At 54.7% G+C, this 21567-nt stretch overlaps 1 protein-coding gene across 1 annotated transcript; it reads right to left on the bottom strand.

The window, feature by feature from the left end:
* Positions 1 to 2820: 2820 nt before the first annotated feature.
* FAAH (fatty acid amide hydrolase) lies at positions 2821 to 20244 on the bottom strand. The gene is made up of 15 exons (XM_032877673.1): positions 20050 to 20244; positions 13179 to 13292; positions 11208 to 11342; positions 10871 to 11004; positions 10588 to 10794; positions 10301 to 10341; positions 9944 to 10068; positions 8717 to 8842; positions 8077 to 8174; positions 6031 to 6130; positions 5697 to 5737; positions 4876 to 4915; positions 4266 to 4374; positions 3622 to 3767; positions 2821 to 3237 (listed from the first exon to the last, which is right to left on the bottom strand). The coding sequence occupies exons 1-15, from the start codon at positions 20242 to 20244 to the stop codon at positions 3109 to 3111; spliced, it is 1740 nt and encodes a 579-aa protein (XP_032733564.1). The 3' UTR covers positions 2821 to 3108.
* Positions 20245 to 21567: the final 1323 nt, after the last annotated feature.

Below are 21567 nucleotides of genomic sequence, written 5' to 3'. Positions count from 1 at the left end.
CTTTTAGAAAGGTCACCCAACTCCGATCGGAAGGACAGTTGGAGAAGAGCAGTCTGGAGCGGAGTGTTCCAAGTAGAGGGGCACCAGTGTGACACAAAGGCTCTGTAGCAGGGACCACCAGCTGGAGAAGATCCAGAAACGGAAAGGTGCTCATGTGGCTGGAGTACAAGGAATGAGAGGAAGAGACACGCTAGATGAGGCTGGAGAGGTAAGCAAGGGCCATGACCCACAGAGCCTTGCAAGATACAGGAGGAGACTGGTCTTTATTCTGGGTGGGATGGGAAGCCATTAGGTCTTGAGACAAGTGACTCGATCTGATTTACACTTTCAAAGCATCCCTCTGGCAACTGCATGGGAAATGGGCTGGGGAACAGGTGTGGAGGGAGGCAGGGAAGCCCAGTTAGGTTACTGTGTTGTCCAGGGGACAGTCAGGTGGCATGAACTAGAATGCTAGCATAGCAATGGAAACAGGATGCAGCGGCTGCTTCCTGGCCACAGCGACCACCTCCCCCACCCCTTGGCAGCATTTGTCCCTTTGTATAACCTTTCCCCAAGCCCTGATCTCCCAGAGCAGATGTGTTCGTGTTAATGGCTAACCATCCCCATACGTCCCCGAGCCTCTCAAGGTTGGGAGTCTGGCTTGGTAGAGCTCCAGCACCACTGAGCCCAAGGTTGGGTGAGGCCACACTGGGGCTCAAAGGGTGAAGCAGTGAAGGGAAGAGGACAGGCACCCCCATCTTACAGCCTTGTGTCTAAGAACACAAGGATACTGGAGCACCTGGGTGGTTCAGTCAGTTAAGCGTCTGACCCTTGATTTCAGCTCAGGTCATGATCTCAAGGTCTTGAGATCCAGCCCTCTGCACCATCCCCCACCCCACCCCTGCGGTTGGGCTCCCTGCTCGGCAGGGAGCCTGCCTGAGGATTCTCTCTCTCTCCCTCTGCCCAACACCCCCCCACCCCGCTCATGCATGTGTACTCTCTACAATAAGTAATCTTTTTAAGATTTTATTTCTTTATGGGGCAGGAGGAAGCATGAGTGGGAGGGAAGGGACAGAGGGAGAAGGAGAAGCAGACTCCTCGCTGAGCAAGGAGCCAGACTCTGGGCTCAATCCCAGGACTCTGGGATCATGACCTGAGCCAAAGGCAGATGTTTAACTGACTGAGCCACCCAGCTGCTCCCATCACCAATAAATAAATCTTTTTAAAATTAAAAAAAAAAAAGCACAAGGATATCAAAGAGAGAAATGGGGCAGGAGTAAGAGGCTTGGTGGGGGGGAGGCGGGTACAGATGATTCTAGGGAATGATATGAGGCAAAATGACACAGTAGTTACAAGGAATCTGGGCAGGGCCCAACAACCTGGCCATCCCGATCTAGGTGCCCATGTAAGTTAGGCCCTCTGATCAGCCCTTGCGTCTACGCTGAAACCGGTCCTACTAAGGCGGGGACACGACCATCTGACAGTGCAGTGGCCACTGGGCACGTAACCTGGTAGGAATAGCCCCTCTGAAGGAGTAGGAGAGTCAGGAAGGAGAAGGAACCCTTGGGAAGGCAAGGTGCCCTGAAAAGAATCTGAAAAGCCGGATAGAACCGGGCACGTGCCTGACCCGCGGGCTCAGGCTCAGAAACATCTTCTGCAGTAAACAGGGGAGATAGGGCTGGGGCCAGGGGAGAGTAAGTTCTGCTTAAGGGGGCCAAGAGGTTCCCAGATTAGTCACAGACTAGCCACCCTCCCACCCGCCAGTCAATGCAGTAGTGTAGGAGGGAGGTTGACCGATAGGGCAGAGGTGAGACTCTGAGCAGAGACCACTCACTTCCATCCCAACTGTCAATTCCCAAACCACTTCTCTCCCTACCCCTGGGCCATGGCCTAGCTCAGGCTCCATGACCCCTGCCCCAGACTAGGATCATGGACATGCAGCAGCCTCCTTGACCCTCTCCAGGCTCTGATTGCCCAATCTACTCTCTTCACTGCAGCTGTGGGATCCTTTAAAAACTCCCTGTTGCCCTTGAGATAGGATTAAGTTCCTGAACTGACCCCCAAAGTCCACCTTGATTTGGCCTCCACCTACCTCTCTGCTGCTTCTCCTTTGCCCATTCAACACTACCATCTACTGAACTCTTCATGAGCTCTGGGTGTATGGCTCCTTCGCCCTGGGATGTCCTTACTCCCATCTCAGCTTCTGGGAACCTTCCACACTCAACACAGGTCCTTCAGGAAGCCTTGCTAGAACAATCCAGTCCTTAGCCAGCCCTGTGAGCACTCTGTACCAGATCACCTTGTCTCATGCTCTCTTCCCAAGGCCTATGGGCCTTCTCCCCGCCCCCCAACAGCTCCTCCTCCTGGCCAGAACTCCAGACTCCCTGCTGCCCGGTGCTCAGCCCTGGTCACTAAGAACAAAGACATAACATTAGGGTCCCTGCAGTCAAGGAGAGCCAGTGTCCTAAGAAAAGCAAACCTGCCCACAGAGGCCCACCACACAGGACAAACTAGGAAGAAACAGCCCACCTATTTCAGGACCCAGAGGAACGAGGGAAGGCCTTCTTGAGAAAGAGGGATCTGAGCAGGGCCTCAAAGGATTTAATGGCAGAGGAGCAGAAAGGGCATCCTCGGCAGAGGGAAGGAGCAAAGAGAGAAGAGAATGGCAATGCCCAGCAAAGTAGGGTTTAGTCTAAGTGCGGGGGGAGTGGGGGAGGGGGAGGTGCTGGGACCACAAGAAGCCAGTGTTGCTCCTGTGGGGGGCTGGGAACCAGGAGACTGCCAAGGCCCAAGGCCCAAGTATGGCTCAACCCCCAGTGCTCTAAGACGACAGCCACAAAATACAGAGACTAGAAACATTTCTTGACTGTTAGTGGGCTTCTGCCCAAGTCATACCCACTGCCTGCCACAAGGAGGGGTGTCAGGGCAGAGGGAGGGGACCAGAATGGGGAGCAAGGTCCAGACTCATGGGGTCTGTGCTTCTTTTAGGGGGTCGCAGGAGGGGGACAGGGATGCCTCTGCCCCAAGCCAAACTTCTCCTCCCAAGGCAGCAGCTGTGCCCAGACGAGGCTGGGCGCAGACCGAGAGGGTCTCAGGTCCTCCGGAGCCAGGCGGGCGGGCAGGCCGAAGTCAGGATGGCTGCTTTTCAGGGGTCATCAGTCGCTCCACCTCCCGCATGAACCGCAGACACAACTCTTCCTGCCAGGGCAGAGCCACGCACTGCACGGCCACGGGCATCCCCACGCTTTTCTTCATGGCCTGCAGGGGACACAGGTACCAGGATGGAAGGCGATGGAGACAGGACCCCACCAGGGACCAGGGAGCACCCCAGCTGGAGAGTAGGGGCAGCACAGCAGAGCCAGGCCGCAGTCTTTCGGGGACCCGCCAGGGGGCGCCTGGCTGTCTCACTCAGTAGAGCCTGCAACTCCTGATCTTGGAGTTGTGAGGTTGAGCCCCACATTGGGTGTAGAGCTTACTTAATGGGAAGGGGAAGGGAGGAGCGGGGAGGGGAGGGGAGGAGGGGAGAGAGGCAAGGACTGCACATGCTTATGCTGCATCCCTCCCAGCAGCCAGAGTTGGGGTATGGGTGGGAATCCAGGGGAAGGGGGTGCACAGGGGCTAGGCCAGGCCCTGTGGCCTCACCTTCTGTACCACGTTGTCCCAGATATCCCCAAAGTAGCCCCTGTAATGTTCCATCTGGGCCTCGTCGTCTTCCGTCACCGAGGTGACAGACACCACCCCCGCGGGGAAGTCCAGGCAGTTGTAGAGCAGAGTGTAGCTGACTGCGCCTGAAAGGGACCACAGGGAGCTGGAGCCCCGCCCCCACCAAGTGGGACAGGCTATCTCCCGGAGCCCAGACTTGAGGGAATGACAAAGCCCAGGGATCCAGATTCAGGGCAGGCTGGAGAGCCTGCTGAGCCCTGTCCTGTGCCTTTTACCAGAAGTTTCCCCACCTGGACCCTTGTTCCTATTTTTCCTGGCTTTTCTAAATCCCATCTGGACTTTAAACTGCACCTCCCCGAACCACAGGCTCTGGATCTCAAGATCTCTAACCTCAGTGTGCTGAGAACAGGAGCTCATTCCCTCCCAGAGCTCCCAGATGACTCCCATCTCTCCAGCCAGTCGGACTGTGAGCTCCCCAAGGGCAGGGCCCTCCTGGAGGGGTGCAACCCTCCCCAAGGCTCCGCTCATACTTCCCAGCAGCCTGTTGGGCACTGGGCTGAATTCACAGAAGAGGAAAGGCAGGTGGGAGTGTCGGAGATGTGTGCTGGGGCAGCAGACCTCACCTGTGGCCTTGCCTGGGGCGTTCAGGTCCAGAGCAGGGCCCAGCATGGGAGTGAGCAGCACATCCAGGTCCAGCGCTCTCCACTGGGCAATCACAGAGTTGCGGAACACCTGGAAGGAGGCCAGCACACCAGGGGAAGCCCTCAGACCCAGCCCATTGCATGGACTCTTCAATGCAGGGACGGTGATGGGGCTGGCTGGGGCTCCAGCACCTGCCCCTTCTCTGGACTAAGCCACACTGGAATGGAGGTCCTCAGGGCACCTAGCAAGCTGCTTCCAGGAGGCTTCCATTGCTCTACCTCCCACATGAACTGTAGACATCATTTTTCCTGCCAGAGCAGGGCCACTAGTTCTGGACAGTACTGGCGGTGGGGGAGGGGAAGGGGCAGCAAAGGGGGCATCCAGGACAGGAGCTACAGACTGAGCCAGCCTCCAAGGATGAGGACCAGAAAGCAGGGCCAGAACAGACCAGTCGAGGGAGTGGAAGGGGAAACGACAGACCACTCCAGGGGTCCAGAGGGAACCATGGCTAAGAGATGCCGCTGGCAGGTGCCCTTTCTAATCCTACCCTATACCCTGCCTGACTCTAGTCAGTAGGGGGTCTGGCCTCACCTCGATCTCATGCTGCAGTTCCCAGAGCTTGCCAGCCGACCTGGGCAGAAGAAAGGACGTCACTGGACCTCAAGGTCACAGCCATGGGGAGGAGCAACATCAGACCCCTACTCTTAACACCTCCCAGATCTCACACCTCCCTGGACCGTTCTCAACTAGGGGAGCTCTGAGTGGAAAGTAGCACAGGAAAGAAGTTCAAATCCCTAAGTTCACGTCCTGTGGAGAAAATCATGCCCCACAAGGGATTTAGACTGTGTCACTTGGTGACTTTACAGCAGAGCCAGGCCCAGATCAGGCCCAATTCCCAGTGACCCTTAGGATACCAGAGACCAGAGCTGTCAAAGGTCCTGAATGCCTGGCAGTGAGAGAAGGGGCAAGTCCACAGGATGTCAGGGCCTAAAAATGAGGCCATTTATAGCCTGCTTTTCCCACCCGAGCCACTAAGGGGACAGCAGGACCCAGTGCAGCTCAGTTCCCGTCAGACCTCTAAGAGCAGGTCTCTCAGTTTCCTCAGTAGCCCCCTCTACCTTAGGCCACCCCGATGCTTCCTTTCCTGGTCCTTTCTACCCTCGTCTAGCCAGGTCTTCTTCTCTCCACCCGGTCTCATTCTGTGATCTCCTTCAGGCCCCTCCTCTCTAGCTGGACCTAGACTCTGCGAAGACAAACATCAAGGTCCCATCTGAAAGCTACAGAGGTTGCCACCCTGGTTGGGCCACTTCCAGCCTCAGCACCTACTTCCCTTGGCTCTTCCCACCAGAAACCACTTAACCCCAAGTCAGGAGAAGATGGGGGCAGGAACTAGGCTCAGGAAATGTCCTTACCGGGGCTTCATGCTGCTAAGAAAAGCTGCCATCCTTGGGAGCTGCCGAAGGACAAAACACAGTGTCAGTGACTCAGTTCTGGGCTGAGAGTGGACAACAACCTTCTTCAGGCCAAGCCACTTGTTTCTCTTCCCTCTCTCCCTTCCCCCAGGTCCCAGGTCAGCCCCTCTTTCAGCATGTCACTGGCTGAAGATTGCAGGGCATGGGGAGAGGAGAAGAGTCTGGGTGGGGGGGTGGAGAGAAGAGGAGGCCATGTTTGCCGCTAAGGCGAGAGGGGAAGAGCCCCAGAGGCTCCCTCCCAGCACCCCCCAGCCCTCTGCTCCTGTGCCCTCACCAGAGGCTTCAGCAGGAAAGCCAGCAGTCCTTTCAACCACCTTGGTATCTTCAGAATGGGGATCAGGTCCCCCAGGCAGGGGTCCACGAAATCACCTTTGCTGGGAGACAAAGGGTCCAGTCCAGCACTCCCTCCCTGGTCCTCCCTCCTGCCCTACCTCTACCCACAGCACCCCCAGCTCAGTGTCATCTACTCCGTGAAACCCCCTCCTCCACGAGACTTGTAACCACTGGTCTCCAAGCCCTTCATCTGCCTTCTTCCTTTTTTCTTTTTTTTAAGATTTTCTTTTTTTTCTTTAAGTAATCTCTATACCCAACATGGGATTCAAATTCACAACCCCGAGATCAAGAGTCCCATGTTGTATGGACTGAGCTAGCCAGGCACCCCTATCTGCCTCCTTTTATTTATTTTTTATTTATTTATTTTTAAAAATTAACATATAATGTATTATTTGTTTCAGGGGTATTTTTTATTTTTTAAAAAGATTGTATTTGTTTATTTGAGACACAGAGAGCGCCCCTGGGGGGGCGCGGGGAAGAGGCAGAGGGAGAAGCAGGCTCCCCACTGAGCAGGAAGCCTGACCTGGGACTTGATCCCAGGACCCCAGGATCCTGACCTGAGCCAAAGGCAGACACTTAACCGACTAAGCCACCCAGGTGCCCCCTACCTGCCTCCATTTAGACATATGACTTGTTTCTGCTTATCATTTGGGACACACGGACTCCACTCCATATCCCTGGAGCTTCCCAAGGCAGGACTCTGCATCTCCCTCCCTGGCTCACTCAGCTCAAAGTGATAAGGACTCCACGAGGGCAACATTTCCCTGGCCAGGGCATGACACCGAGGGCATCCCCTACTGATGCAGATGCGGGCCTAGAGAGACGAGTGGAGCCACCATGACTCTTATTTCTGAGGCTGTCTCTAGCTCTAGAGCTTGGGGAAAGGTCTCAGGAGGCCGACCCTAGGGCTTTATCCCCAAAGCCAGAGTGAGGGGCAGCCCCTTGTGCTGATGCCTGGACCCTACTCAGCCACAAGCGGAGGTCTCGTCAGCCCAGGCACATCAGCAGGAGGTAGCATCACAGGTCTTTCTTGCACCCCTGTCAACCCTTAAGGACTGGAAGCTTCTGAATGGAACCAGCTTCTCTAATGAGCTCTGGGACGCCTGGCTGGCTCAGTTGGTTAAGTGTCTGCCTTTGGCTCAGGTCGTGATCCCAGGGTCCTGGGATTGAGTCCCATATGGGGCTCTTCTCCCTCTCCTTCTCCCTGTGACCTCTCTCTCTCTCTCTCTCTCTCTCTGTGTGTCAAACAAATAAAATCTTTTTTTTTTTTTTTAAAGAGCTATAGGGGTGCCTGGGTCGCTCAGTGGGTTAAAGCCTCTGCCTTCAGCTCAGGTCATGATCTCAGGGTCCTGGGATCGAGCCCCGAATCGGGCTCTCTGCTCAGCGGGGAGCCTGCTTCCTCCTCTCTCTTTCTGCCTGCCTCTCTGCCTACTTGTGATCTCACTGTCAAATAAATCAATAAAATTTTTTAAAAAGGGGCTATAAAAAAAATAAACATGAGCTCTGCAAAGTTCCTTAAAGTAGGTCTGATCCAACCCACCCACTCTACAGAAGAGAAAAGTACTCAAAAGACAGGCTTGGCTCAAGTCAGAGGAGCCTGAAGTCACAGCATGATGTCTAGACCTCTCTCTTCTTGCTTCACCCTTCACTTATCTCTCAATCTTTCCCCAGTAGACAAGCAACTCCCCTGCCCACCCCCTTTTCCCAGTGAGTTTTCATCACTCGGGCTCTGCTCAATCCAGCCTCCCCTCGAGCTGGTACCTTTCTAAAGTCTCCCTGGCCAGGGATCTCCAGGCTCCACCTGCACAGTTAGAGGGGCAGTGAGGTCCCTGCCCAGAACGCTCGGACCTTCTTTGTGTTAAGTGGAGGCCTGGCCCCCATCTTCCGCCAGAGCGGCCCATCCTGGGAGTAACAGGACCCAGCTGATCTCCCTGGGTCTATCCATGTCCTGACCCCACCCTAGAGCCCAAAGGCCAACATCACTTACAAGTTCTGCAGGAAGCTGTGGCCGCCATCACTGAACAGCCCACCGGTTGACAGGGTCTCCAGAGCATGGGGTATGTTGCTTGGCAGGAAGGGAACCAGCTGCAAGATTGAGGGGTATAAGGGCCCCCAAGAAACCCTTGACTCCCATGCCCCCCCCATGCTGCCCAGGCAGCCGTGAGGATGGGCTGGACCAGCTCTGCTGCCGTGGGAGCTCTCCCTGGAGCCACAAAGGCAGATGTCCTGACCCACGCAAACTCCCTAAAAATTCACATCACGAGAGGATCAAGCTACCCATTAAACTCGTCTCAGATGAACAGAAGAAAACCCACTGGCACATTGTCCTCGGATGGCAGCAACCCCTGGAAAGTGTGCACCACTGCTTGTGGTGGACTGGAGCTTCCCAGTGCGGTGCTCCCTCATCCCCGGCACAGAGCTGAGCTCCCCATCCATCACGTAACCTCACACTTGTGATCAGCCCTCTATCTGCGGGTCCTGCAGGGACATCGTTCCCATCCCAACCACAAAACCATCCCCTGGGTGATGGGTGAAAGGACACCATGGACAGGTGGCAGTCACGGGTACCAGGAAGGTTTCCCTGAAGGAGGGGCCATACCAGGACTTCCGGGTCCCCACAGCCATACCGTGTGGCCAGCAGCCTCAAGGCTCTGCTTCGTCTCCAGCACGGCCCGCTTCATGGCCGGGGTGGGCATGGTATATTTGTCAGTCTCATAATACCCCACACGCAGTGGCCGAGAGCTTGTGTAGACCTAGACCAAAACCCCAGAATCAGAATCGAGTCAAGAGGGTGGCCCAGCGTAGGGCTCCCAGAGATCAGAGATGCTACTCAGCCCCAAACACAGCTGCAAGGCTGCAGCCCGGATTCCCAGAAAACTGGGTACTGGAGAGGCCGCCCCTTTCTGCATCTGACCCTTTCACAAAAGCCCTGTGCAATGACTCTGCATTTCCACTGGCCATATGATGAAACTGAGGCTTCAGGTCTAGATAAGGAGATAGGCAAACGGGCTGGAGTCGGGCTGGGACTCGCCCAAGTCCACCCAGCGCAGACTGACAATACTAGGTCCAGGACCCAGGTAACCTGTCTCCTGAGTCGAGGAGTCTACTGCCTGTTTCAGGATTGCAAGTCTTGGCTCCCATGATAATTTGTTCCAGACCACATCACAAGGACCTCATTTCCTCCTTCCCTTCCTCTCAGGAAGAGTTCTTCTTCTTTTTTTTTTTTTTTAAGATTATTTATTTATTTGACAGAGAGAGAGAGACAGAGAGAGAGATCACAAGTAGGCAGAGGCAGGCAGAGAGAGAAGGGGAAGCAGGCTCCCCGCCAAGCAGAGAGCCTGATGCGGGGCTCGATCCCAGGACCCTGAGACCATGACCTGAGCTGAAGGCAGAGGTTTAACCCCTGAGCCACCCAGGTGCCCCAGGAAGGGGTTCTTAAACCACTGAGTGTTTAGAATAACCTCTGCCAGGGAGGGACAGCTCACCCCACCCAGCCCAGATCTCCTGCCTGCCAAGAAACACCCTAGTTCTCCCACAAGTGGTTCTTGGGCTGAGAAGTGACTCCTATCTCTCAGGGTCGGCAGGCGAGGCTGAGGCCGGAAGAGGAGCATCTTTCCTCAGAGGAAGCCTCCCAGCCCAGCCTCAGAAGTCCTAGGGTTGCCACGGGTGGGCAAGGGCTCCATCTGGCGGCTCTCTGTGGAGCAGCAGCTGAGCCCAACTTCAGACCCTTGGAGAGTGCTTTTCAAGAGACAGAGCCTCCAAGACCTGCCCACAGTGCCTGAGGCTGCCCTCTGGGCTCCGGAGGACCAGCAATAGCCAAACTCAACCACACGCCCATCCCCACCCCTGCTCACCTGCTCCCTGAAGGGCAGCGGGGGCACTGTGGGGTCCAGACGGAACATGTCTTCACACAGCAGCGCTCGCAGGCACAGTGCTAGGCTTTCCACATCTCGGGCCATGGGGCCAACTGAGATCTGCACTGTGGGGGCAGGGAGGGGAAGGAAGAAAGATCACCCTGCCCTAATGGGCTCTGGGGCTGGGTCCAAGCAAGGGCTGGGCCATGGCCCAGGAGTGTGAGCAGAGACAAGGAGGTAGGAACTCAGACCTAGACTAGCCTGGGAGCCAAACACTGCCCCCAGGAGAGGCAGGGGCAGAGGTGGATCAGGCAGACCCCCCCTCCTCCAGGGCACTGAGGGAACCCCAGACCTCACCTGCTACCTGTCCATAGACACAGCCCTTCAGGCCACTCTTGCTGGATAAGAAACACAAGATGTCGGAAACAGGAAATGGTCACCCTCTGCCCAACCCCAAACCCACAAAGCAGCTTAGAACTCTCACCACTTTGGAAACTAGGAACCAAGGCCAATGGCACTGACAGTCCCTCCCAGCAAAACCCCAGCGAGGGACTCCCCGCCTGGGGGCCTAAAGAGTTTGGAAGCTAGACTAAGACCACAGCAAGAGACCCAGAAGCTCCTTCCTCCTACCACCCACACCATACCTGATACGGTTCGCCGTGGGCTTGAGGCCACAGATGCCACAGAAGGAGGAGGGAAAGCGGATGCTGCCTCCAATGTCAGTGCCTAAGCCCAGTGGGGAGCCTCCAGCCCCAATAAGGGCCCCTTCACCCCCGGAGGAGCCACCTGGGCTTTTGGAGGGCTTCCACGGATTCAAGGTCTGGCCAAAGAGGGGGTTACTGCAGTCATAGCTGGGGGAAGCAGGAACGGGTCAGCCCAGGGTGCACTGGGGCCAGAGTCCCTGGCCCCGCCCATGCACAAGCCCACCTGAACATGGACTGAGGGACGTTGGTGTGCACGAAGGGCACGGCGCCTTGTAGCTTCAGGACCTGCACCACCACACTGTCACACTCTGCAGGCACGCTCTCGTTCAAACTCAAGCCCAGCGTGGAGTCATGGCCCTGGAGGGAGGGACCAGCACCAGAGGGGTGTGGCTGACACCTCAGGGGCCCTTCAGCAGCCCAGGACCCACTGCCACCGCCATCCTGCAGGCCAAGGCTGAGCCTTGGAAGGACCCAGGTAAGTAAGGAGGCGGAGCTGGCTGACAGGGACAGGGGTGCAGAAGTGGGGTGGGGGTCAGAGCCAGACAGGAGGTGGGGCACACCTTGTAGCTGAAGCACTCCTTGAGGCTCACAGGAACGCCATAGAGCAGGCCCCGCCGCGGGGCCTGGGACAGCTGAGTCTCACAGTCTGCCAGGAAGGTAGTCACACAGTTGGTTCCTTTGTTTACTTCCCAGGCCTGGAGGAGGGAGAAATGGACACACAGAGCAGAGTGACACTAGCCTTTGTTTTTAGCTGTGGTCAAATATACATTATATAAAATTGGCCTCTTTAAGTCTATACAGGGAAAGGGTGACCAGCAACAAAGCCCAGAGCCAGGAGCATGGAGAATAATTGAGAGCCCAGCACCCACCTCATCCGGGACATCTAGCCCCAGCGTCACCCTGGCAGCATCTGACCTCAACCCCAAGATGGAGAGAGCACCTCCAGGGCCAGGGCACAACCCAGGCACCCAAAGGAGCAACAAGCACTGGCCTCGGACACTCCCCAGAGGGGATGAGCTGGGAGGGAGATGACCTTTGACCCCTAAGCCACATCTCTGTCAGTGAAGCAGACAGGGGCAGGTCCCCACCTCAGGTCACACTGGGAGTCAGCACAGAGCAGGGATGGACCCAGCTGCCAGCCTCCCAGAAGCCGGCAGGTTCTCTCCTGCCCTAGGCCTGGCCCACACGGGCCCCAGCTAAGCCTCCCCACCCCCGGAAACTCTTGAATCTGATAATCAAGTCACTTGGAGCAACGGGATGATACCAATCAGTTAAAGGAGTGGGAGCTTGCCTAAAAGGAAATGATACTGCTGTCCCTGTGAGACATCTGAGGAAAATGGGTGTGGGCTGCACTGCCACACCTCAGCATGTGAGATCTGTGGGTGACAAGGTAGGGCAGCCGCTTTTCAGGGACACTGAAAGAGGAGACACAGCGGTCTGCTGAGCCTGCCTGTGTCCCCTCGGGGCATCCAGGGCAGGGGTCCAGGGTCCTCCCTCCATTGTCAGCCTCCCTCCCCCTCGCTCAGTAGCTGTCACTCACCCAGCTGTCACCCACGCCCATGGATCTGCTTAGTGGTCATACTCACTGCCACACACTCTGCTTCGAGAAACCACAAGCAAGGAACTCACAAAGCACAACTCTTTCTTTCCTTCCCTTCGTTTCAAACAGATGCCTGGAACACTTACTACGTGAAAAGACAGAGGGCCCAGCACTAAGTTCGAAGACAAGTAAGACAAGCTCAGTCCACAAGAAACCCATGTTGACCCAGAAAGGGGCCAAGGCAAGTGCAAAAACACCCAGAGAAATGTGTTAAAAAGTGAGCACTGAAGAGGGAACCCTAATTCAGGCTAGGAGGGGAGGAGGGTCAGATTCCTGAAAGAGGATCTCCTTCTCTGAGCCCCAAAGGTTCAGCCAGCAGTGCCTGTTGCCTCAGGTGGGGCAAAGAAGAGGGAGAAGAGCCTTCCAGGTAAAGGGAGTCCTGCACAAGGCAGGGCTCAGCATGGCAACCTCTGGGTGCCAGGAAACCTCCGCCAGTCGAGCTACTGATGCCCACCCTCCAGAAGGCCTTGGCCAGACAGGATGCTAGAGTCAGCAAGGAGCAGAAGAGCAGAGTTTGAAGAACTGGAAACCTGAGAGGGCATCCGGCCAGGAGGCTGGCACTCCATCGTGGAGGGAGATGGCTGCTGGGGGCCTGGGGACCAGAGGTTGGACTGGAGAGAGCTATAGAAAGAGAACAGACCACACTTGTTGACCGATGGGGTGGAGGCGGGAGGGAGAGGGAAGTCTGGGCTGAACGCCAGGCTCTTAAGCTAAGACAACATGCTCAGTGTCGGCCCCCACAGAAGCACACACACAGAGTCAGCGCCTCTTTCTCTTTCTCCTCTCTTTCTCTCTATTTCTCTCTCCCTCATGCAGCTCCTGGTAGCCCCTGGCACTATCGCACCCTGGCCCTCAGAGAGACGAACTCCAGGCCAGGTTTCCCCCACAGCCTTTGCAGAGAGAGGGAGGATCCCTAGCATCCAGACCTTACCTTTCCCACATAGGTGAAGAGTGCAGCCTCAGGGGACAGCTCCCCACTGTGTAACTTCTGCACCAACTGGGTCAGAGGCAGGGCCAGCAAGGCCTCTGAGTCCAGGTCAGGGTTCTGAAAAGACACCCCAGGTAAGTAACCCCTCTCCCCACATGCCCCAAGTGCTAAAAGCAGACACATGTGGCCCAGTGCCCCTAAGTCCCCACACCTGGCAAAGCAGATGCTCACTGTCATGTGCCAATCCACGACAGACACGCCTACCTGCTGCTCTGACACCAGACATGTGGCCCAGCCTAGGCAGGTCCTTGCCACCTACAGACAGTACAGATATATCTCTTCCAGAAGGTTATGGGAGAGGCTGCCCTGGGAAAGGCCACGCCCAGGCTGAAATGTTATGTTATGAAAATGTTACAAAATCATTACAAACCCCCACCACTAACAACTGCCTATAGCCCCCATGCCGGTACACTCTGGGTGTTGATTAAATCTTGTTACCATTCTTATTGCACAGATAAAGAAACCAAAGCCCTGAGAGGCTACATGCATCACCTAGGCCCATACAGGTAAACTACGGTTCTCTGCCCACTCAGCATAGCCCGTCTACTGGCTATCCACCCGCATCTAACCCCTGGCAGGGGAGGCAGAAAAAAAAAAAAAAAAGGAAGAAGAAAAAGAAGACACTGTCCTGGGTGGTTGGGTCTATAGAGGCTATCCCTAAAAAGGGATTTTTTTTTCCTTCTTTCCAGATATGTATTAGGTGTCTGCTCTGTACCAAGCATCAAACTAGGCCTGGGGATACAACTGAACAAAAAAGACAACAAGTTCTTGCTTTGGGAAGTGAGCAGGTAATGAAAAAGTAAACAAGAGTCTGAGTCCGTGAGAAATAACTTGAAGAAAATAAAACCCGTTGTGGTGCATCGGGTGGGGGTGCGGGGCGCACAGGTACGTGCGGTCAGAGAAGAGCTCTCAGAAGGAGGGGGGACAATTTTTCGGACACATGACTGCCAGGCCTGGAAGGCTCCCAGAGTCTCTGAGGTCAGCCCCTGCCTACAAACCCAGCTCGCTCCCTCCTCAATGGTACAGAGCCAATTAGCAAAAACAGCTAGAGGAGGATCTCTGAATCACAGCCACCACTTCCCATCCCCACTCCAGCCTGGGCTCTCCTCTTGCCAAATCCAAGAGATACTTGATTCTGTTCTTCACTCCATGTCTTCATCTGCATGAGGGATTCAAACGTATTGAGACCACACACTGGCTGCCTTCGACTTCCTCTGGTTTTCTCCTGCTTCTCTGCTACTTCTGTCATCCCTTTATTCAGTCAGTCAACAGATATGTTCTGAGCACTTACTGTGTGCCAAGGACTAAGTTAAGGGTTATGAATTTGGAGGTAACCAAGACAGACAAGTCCCCGCTTTCAGAGAACCCACACTCAAGAAAAGAAACAGGTTAACAAATGATGGACAGCTCATGGGAAGTGCAAGAAAGCAAGTAAACACTGCTGTGGTGGACACAGCAGAGGACTGGCTCAGACAGGATGGTCAGGCCTGGGAGGTGATGTTTCTTTCGGCTGTGACCAGAAGGATGAGAAGGAGCCAGATGTGGAAAGAGACAGCTTCCTCTTGTTTCCTCCCTGATGCTGGGAGAAGTGAATCCTCTCGTGGCTTCCAGTCAGGCTCTCCACCTACCCCATGGCCTCCGGACCCTCAATCCAGCCTGACCCAATCGAGCTGTGGTGTTCAGGGGCCATTCCCATTGCCACCCACCCCTGTGTCCTTCCCCCTGAGCTCACTGCTCCCCCACTTTCCACCGGCTCCTGCTCCGTGTACCCTTGCTCGGGGAAGGGCTGCCATCTCTCTAGGTGGTACATGAGGACAAAGGAGTCATCCCAGACCCCACTTTCTCCCTCCCACCCACAGCCAAATCCAGTCAGTCACTGTGCCCACTAAGTAGCTCTGGAACACGGCCACTTCTCCATCCTCTCTACCAAGACCCTTGCCAGTGACCAGCCTTTTTCTCCTGGCTCACACAGAGGCCACCTAACTGGCTGCCTCCCCCAAGGCTTGCCCCACCCATCACCCTTCCTGCCAGGCCAAAGTGCAAAGCCAATTAGGCCTTGCCTCTACCCTGCAGGTCCCTGTCACAGCACAAGCCCCAGGGCTGTGCCAGGAGGTGCTTTCAGGCACCGGTAAGACCCCTCCACACCCCTCCCTGAGACATCGCCTACTCATGCCCTCCACATGTCCTTGGCACCCGGGCCTTAACAGCAAGAACACTCTACCCCCAGCCTTCATTTGTTAAACAGATATATTACTTACTTGGGATTTTATATATATATATATAATACAGGGCACCACAAAGAAGAAAAAAAAATGAATCTGTGATCTCTCCACACACACTTGATAATCCCTGGTGATATATTTGTTTGTTTGTTTTTTTAAGATTTCATTTATTTATTTGTGTGAGAGAGAGAGAGAAAGCACAAGCAGGGGGAGCATCAGGCAGAGGGAGAAGCAGGCTCCCTGCCAAGGAAGGAGCCCGACAAGGGGCTCAATCCCAGGACCTCAGGATCATGACCTGAGCTGAAGGCAGACTTTCAACCGACTGAGCCACCCAGGTGTCCCCGCTGGTGATATATTTCTTAAAAGGAGACACAAAATGATATATGAACACTTAGCCCACCCACCCCGAGGACCACCCTGCCCAGTCCCTCTTCTGAAAAAGGAAACCAGAGTTAATGGTTTCTAATGAAAACTTAGAGAAAAAAAATGTTTATGAAAAACCCACCATGTATGTAATTATTTATATATGTAGGCACAAAGTTGTCATGCTATATGCACAATACTTACTAACTACACCTTGCCTTGCTCACTTGATGATGGAAATAGCAAAACGGCTTTTTTTTCCTGATTATATAAATGTGCTCACTGTAGAAAAGAATGCCTAACAGTATGGCGAAGAAAGTAAAAGCCAGCGAAGAGCTCCCCCCCACACACACTAGGGTAATTACCACCAACAGTCTGGTCACCACCATTTCCCACCTTGGGACAAGACACCAAGAGCCCCTGTGTGCCTCAGTTTGAAGCTGTCAGCAAGCTCCCTCCATTCTCAGCACAAATTTTAACTCTGTCCTTTGTTCTTGAATGCAGATGGCTGATGACACCGTTGCTAACAGTTTTTTGGTTTTTTTTTTAAGTCTTCAGCTAGTTATCAGGCAGCTGAGACATTCCCTCTTTCACAAGACACCCAGGAAAGTCTGCGCCTCAAAGAGGCCAGTCCACAAACACACGGGGGCAATGACATTTGAATGGAGAATGCAGAGATGTGTACAAATGAATTCTAACAGAGAATAGCAGACACCTGTAGTGTTCTTTTTCCAGGGACAGATACTAGAGCTATCGCTGAACGGCTGCCCCCCACCAGCTGTTTTTCTCCTTGAGGCCCCTACTGCTCTAATTTCTGGGATCCTCCGTGGTCCTCCATGTCTTTTTTCTTTTTCCCTCATGGTTTTTATCACGTCTGTTCTATTTCAAGATATCTTTTCCATTTGGTTACGGAGGCCACGGATCCTGGTCTCAACAAATAATTCATCTACTGAATCATTTCCCTTTAAAGTTAGGTTCGAGTGGGGCTTGGAGAAGGCCAGGAGATGGAGCTACAGGTAAGATCCAATGGAAGGACGTGGTGCTTGTTAAGACCAGTGGGGTTCTGACAAAACAGGTTGTAAGCAATGAGGGCAAAGGCACAGAGGCGTGAGCAAGTGCTCTGGTATGTCTCTCCCAGCCATCATATTCCATGGGTGCTAGTCCCTCTCTTCGGCCTAGAAAGGATATTAAAACTCATTCAGGGGGCAGGGTGGGTGGAGAAAGGTGGCCAAAGGGTTGTTACAGATTAAGCCTCACAGGGTCAACAGAGAGTTACCAGAAACAGGCCTTACTGTAGAGTTGCTCAAGAGTCAAGAGAGGTGAATCGTTTTGTGATGACTTAAGAGAAACTTAGGATTCCCCCTCCTCCAGCGATGCCTGGGAACACTGGAGGCATCTGGGCTCCCAGTGAACTTTGAGCTTCTCGCATCTAGGCTCCCAGTGAAGTTCGAGCTTTATCAGCCATCCATCAGGCCAGACCTGTACTGCCAGCTCCTGTAACCCACTAGGGCCTGCCCAGGGCCCTGCTGAACTTCCTCCCATTTGCTATTTGGGGCTGGGCTGAAAAAGCCCCAAAAGAAAGGCTGCTGAGACAGCCTCAAATCCCACATCCCCATCATCCAGTGACTCCAGAGCCAAACAGAAAGGAGAAAGCAGCTAGACCCAAGGTCCCAAGGGACTGAGTTCAGCTAAACCACCTCCCTCTTAACTGCCCTCAGCGCCTTCAGAGCTACTGTCATCAAGACCCCATCCCTTTGGGGCATCTGGGTGGCTCAGTGGATTAAAGCCTCTGCCTTCGGCTCGGTCATGAACCGAGCCCCACATGGGGCTGGGATGGAGCCCCACATCGGGCTATCTGCTCAGCAGGGAGCCTGCTTTCCTTCCTCTCTCTCTGCCTGCCTCTCTGCCTAATTGTGATCTGTCAAATAAATAAATAAAATATTTAAAAAAAAAAAAAAAAGAAGACCCCATCCCTTTGAGAATTGTTCACACCAGTGAGACTACTGAGACACTGCTATCTCCCCCACAGTCACTGGAAAGTCAAAAGGTAAATTTCACTGTTTACCCGCCTGGAAAAGCCAAGCATTGGTGTTCTGAGGCCAGGTTTTCTTGCCCCAGGAAGGGTGCAAAAACAGCATTTTCTATTTCAGAGCCAAAACTTCTACCCTGGAAGGTTTTGTTCTTAAAAATAATGAAGGGCAGTTGCTCCAGAGGGAAACTGTAGATGCTGGTGTCTGGAGCTGAAGTGAAGGAAGGCCCATCCTTCTACCACCTCGCACTCCTGCTAGCAGGTGGGTTTCTCGTGACGAGGAGGCAAGTTCAGCAGGTGGGAACCGTGGGCTGATCCCTGAAGCTGCCCCCACACAGTTCTTGCTAGGAGAACTGGCTGGCAGCGTTCTGGCTTTTGCTGCAGAACAGGGGCCTGGGGAGCAGCGGAGGGTACCAGGCCGAGCCGGGCAGCACTGCAAGGATCTTCGCGTGGGGCACCGTAGAGCTCAGCCAGAGGAGGAGAACTAGACAGTGAAGAACTTGGGCTCAGTTAGGGTCAGTGGCCTGTCTGGGCTGAAGCTCTAAGAACTGACTGATGGCTTTTCAGCCAGCTTGATGAATAGAGGCTGGAACCAGATACATATTTATATCAGCAAATAAATAAATACGACATATCCTGGCCCGGGAACAGTATGGAGTAAATTCATACCAGCTAAAACCTCACTGTGATCAAGGCGGCACCCTGGGCCTGGCATCCTTTTTTTTCTTTTTTCTTTTTTTTTTTAAGATTTTATTTGTTTATTTGACAGAGAGAGAGAAGCAACACAAGCAGGGGGAGTGGGAGAGGGAGACGCAGGCTTCTCGCTGAGCAGGGAGCCCAATGTTGGGCTCAATTGGGGCTTGATCCCAGGACTCTGAGATCATGACCTGAGCCGAAGGCAGATGCTTAACAACTGAGCCAACCAGGTGACCCTGAGCCTGGCATCCCAAGGCCGGGTCTCCCTACCTATTATTTCCCCTCCATTCTCCCGGGCTGGAATGAGGCTGGAAAGTCCCACTGGGCATCTAGGTTCTAGTTCCAGCTCTTCCCCAACTCTAAAATCACCTGTCACAGCAGAGCATCTGCTAAGTTCAATTTTCTGTGACTCCATCCTCCTGATTCCTATCGTGTCCCCAGTCACCTAGAATGCTTTCCCACCTGTCAGATCTGAATCCTCTCAAACACAAACCCTCACAAATGATTGTGGCAAGTTTTTCCTCTCTCGGTACATAAGAACATCTCTTGGAATTTATCATTTTTACTTCTACCTGGGTCCTGTGTCTCAAACACCTGGAGAGAATGTCCCCTCCTCTAGGCCCCTCTCTGGGGCCTAAACACACACTGAGCTGATCTGGAAGGAGAAAAGCTTGTTGACAGATCATCCAGGGAAGGGCTAGAATTACACCTGCTCAAGGAAAGGGGCCTATCAGGGGTTAGAACAACACCTGGGCAGCAGGAGCTGGGGAAACTGTTCCAGCCTGGCCCCCTTTGAGCTTAGGCAAGTCCTTCCCTGGCTGGCTTTCAGGATCATCATGCACAATTAACCACTTCAAACTGCAAGCGCTCCACGTTTCCTTGGCCATCACTCTCTGATTCCCAAGTCTTTTTGTTGTTTTTGGTTTTGTTGTTAAGATTTTATGTATTTGACAGAGAGAGAGAGAGAGACAGAGAGAGAGAGAGACAGCGAGAGAGGGAACACAAGCAGGGGGAGTGGGAGAGGGAGAAGCAGGCTTCCCCCTGAGCAACGAACCCCCATGTGGGGGCCCAAGCCGGGGCTCAATCCCAGGATCCTGGGATCATGACCTGAGCCGAAGGCAGACCCTTAACGACTGAGTCACCCAGGCGTCCCATGATTCTCAAGTCCTAAACCCGAGCATCCTAATGGTTCTCAGGCTTGCAATTTAGTGTCCCAACAGTCTTGAGATTCTTTGGCACTGAGCAAAGCTCCTCTTTGACCTTCTTTGAAAAGCGATGTCTTTTCATGACCTGCCCTGTCCCTTTCGTTTTCCTGCCTCTCCCCGCGGCTGGCTCTACCTGACTCGGAAAGAGTACGGAATGCATTAGGGCGTGGAGGGGTTCCGAAAGTAGAACCTGCGCTGCCCGCCACCTGCTCCCCCGCCGCGCGCCAGTGCGCCTGAAAATGCGGCTAGGAATACCCCCGCCCTGTGCCTCCCCCCACACACCGGACCCGAGCGGTCACCTGGAGGCGGAAGCGCTGAGCCGCCTTATCCATGGTCTCCAGGGCTGCCTGCTGCCTCTGTCGCGCCCGGGCCGCCGCGCGCCGCGCGGGCCGGCGGCTTGACCAGCGCAGGGCCACGGCCGCTGCCACGAAGCAGCAGGCCAGGGCAGCCCCGGAGGCGCCAGACAGCGTGGCCCACAGTTCGTCCAGTACCATGATCTCCTGCGGCCGACCGATGCCAGGAGGGACAGAAGAGGAATCAGCACGCGCGCGTGCCGCCTCAAAACCCGGCCTGGATCTGCCTAGGATCCCGCGCCCGCCTGCGCGGAAGGGGCGGGAGGAGCGCGGCGCGGCCACCAGCCCGCGGGGAAGCGCGCTGTTGCTTGGCAGCGAGCGGGCCGAGGCCGCACGCGCGCAACGGTCAAGGGCAAGCCCGCACCCAGCCGAGAAGGGGCGGGAGGGGCAACCGCTTCCCCCCCCCCCCCCCCCCCCCCCCCCCCCCCCCCCCCGAAGAGGGGGGGGGGGGGGCCCCCCCCCCCCCCCCCCCCCCCGCCGCCCTACGACCCCAGCTCCCGAAGACGTGACTAGCGGGAGCCCCCGGCGGCAAAGGACGGCCAAGAGGACAGGGAGCAGCGATCGACTGATGGGGTTCTCTGACCTGATTAATCCCTGCAAACAATTCAGAAGCATCTTTCCAGGAGACCTTCCCCGGGTGCCCACCTCTCCCATGCTCAGGGCTTCCAGGGGCACCAGGCAGGAGGGGCCCAGGAAGTCCCGTCGGGAGCCCACCTGCTGCCCCTTCCGTTTTCCCAACCCTGGAACCCCATCTATCTCTCCCAGGGCTCTTCATGGCCACACTACCCATCACTTGTTTTGCCCAGGCACCTCCTGCAGACTGGCTTTCCCAGAGTCACCCTTCTCCAGTCATGGGCCCTCCTGGATTATACAACCAGAGAGCAAAGAGAGGACTCCCGACCAGGAGTCTGGGGACCCGGCACTCTTGGGGGGGGAGGGGGCGGATTACATACACAAACAAAATACTCCCACCCAGGCATGTCTCATAGGACTTTATGCGCTTTATCTCATTTGTCCTCCCACCGACCTACGAGGAAGGCATTTTTATTATCCTTATTTTATAGCTGAGGTAACTGAAGACAAGAGGGGTTCAATGACTTCTGTGGGCCACACACGTGGCTGAGTGGGGACTGAAACTCAGCTCCAGTCTCAAACCATTGCTCTTAACCATCATGCTTTACCACCATTACTGCTCCTGGAAGAGAAACTCTGTGGGGTGCGGGGTGGGAATGTGCTTTGTGGCTGGAAATGCTGTCTGCTGGTTAAAGGCTCTGCTGGTACTCCAGTTCTAGGTTTACTTCTCTGAATCTGTACCTTAACATGTAAAAGGGGGATGGTGAAAATGCCTACCTCACAGGATTGTGAGCAGTATATGAGCTCCTTTAGGATTGGCTCCTGGAACATAGTAGGACCTCCATAAATGTTTATTGACCGAATGAAAGGCCCACCTGTGAAGAGCCTAAA

Source organism: Lontra canadensis, unplaced genomic scaffold (assembly GCF_010015895.1).
Source record: "Lontra canadensis isolate GAN:19392208 unplaced genomic scaffold, GSC_riverotter_1.0 scaffold60, whole genome shotgun sequence".
NCBI classification, from domain to species: Eukaryota; Metazoa; Chordata; class Mammalia; order Carnivora; family Mustelidae; genus Lontra; species Lontra canadensis.
Note: the sequence above shows the minus strand (reverse complement) of the source record. Positions and strands in the feature narration are given on the sequence as shown.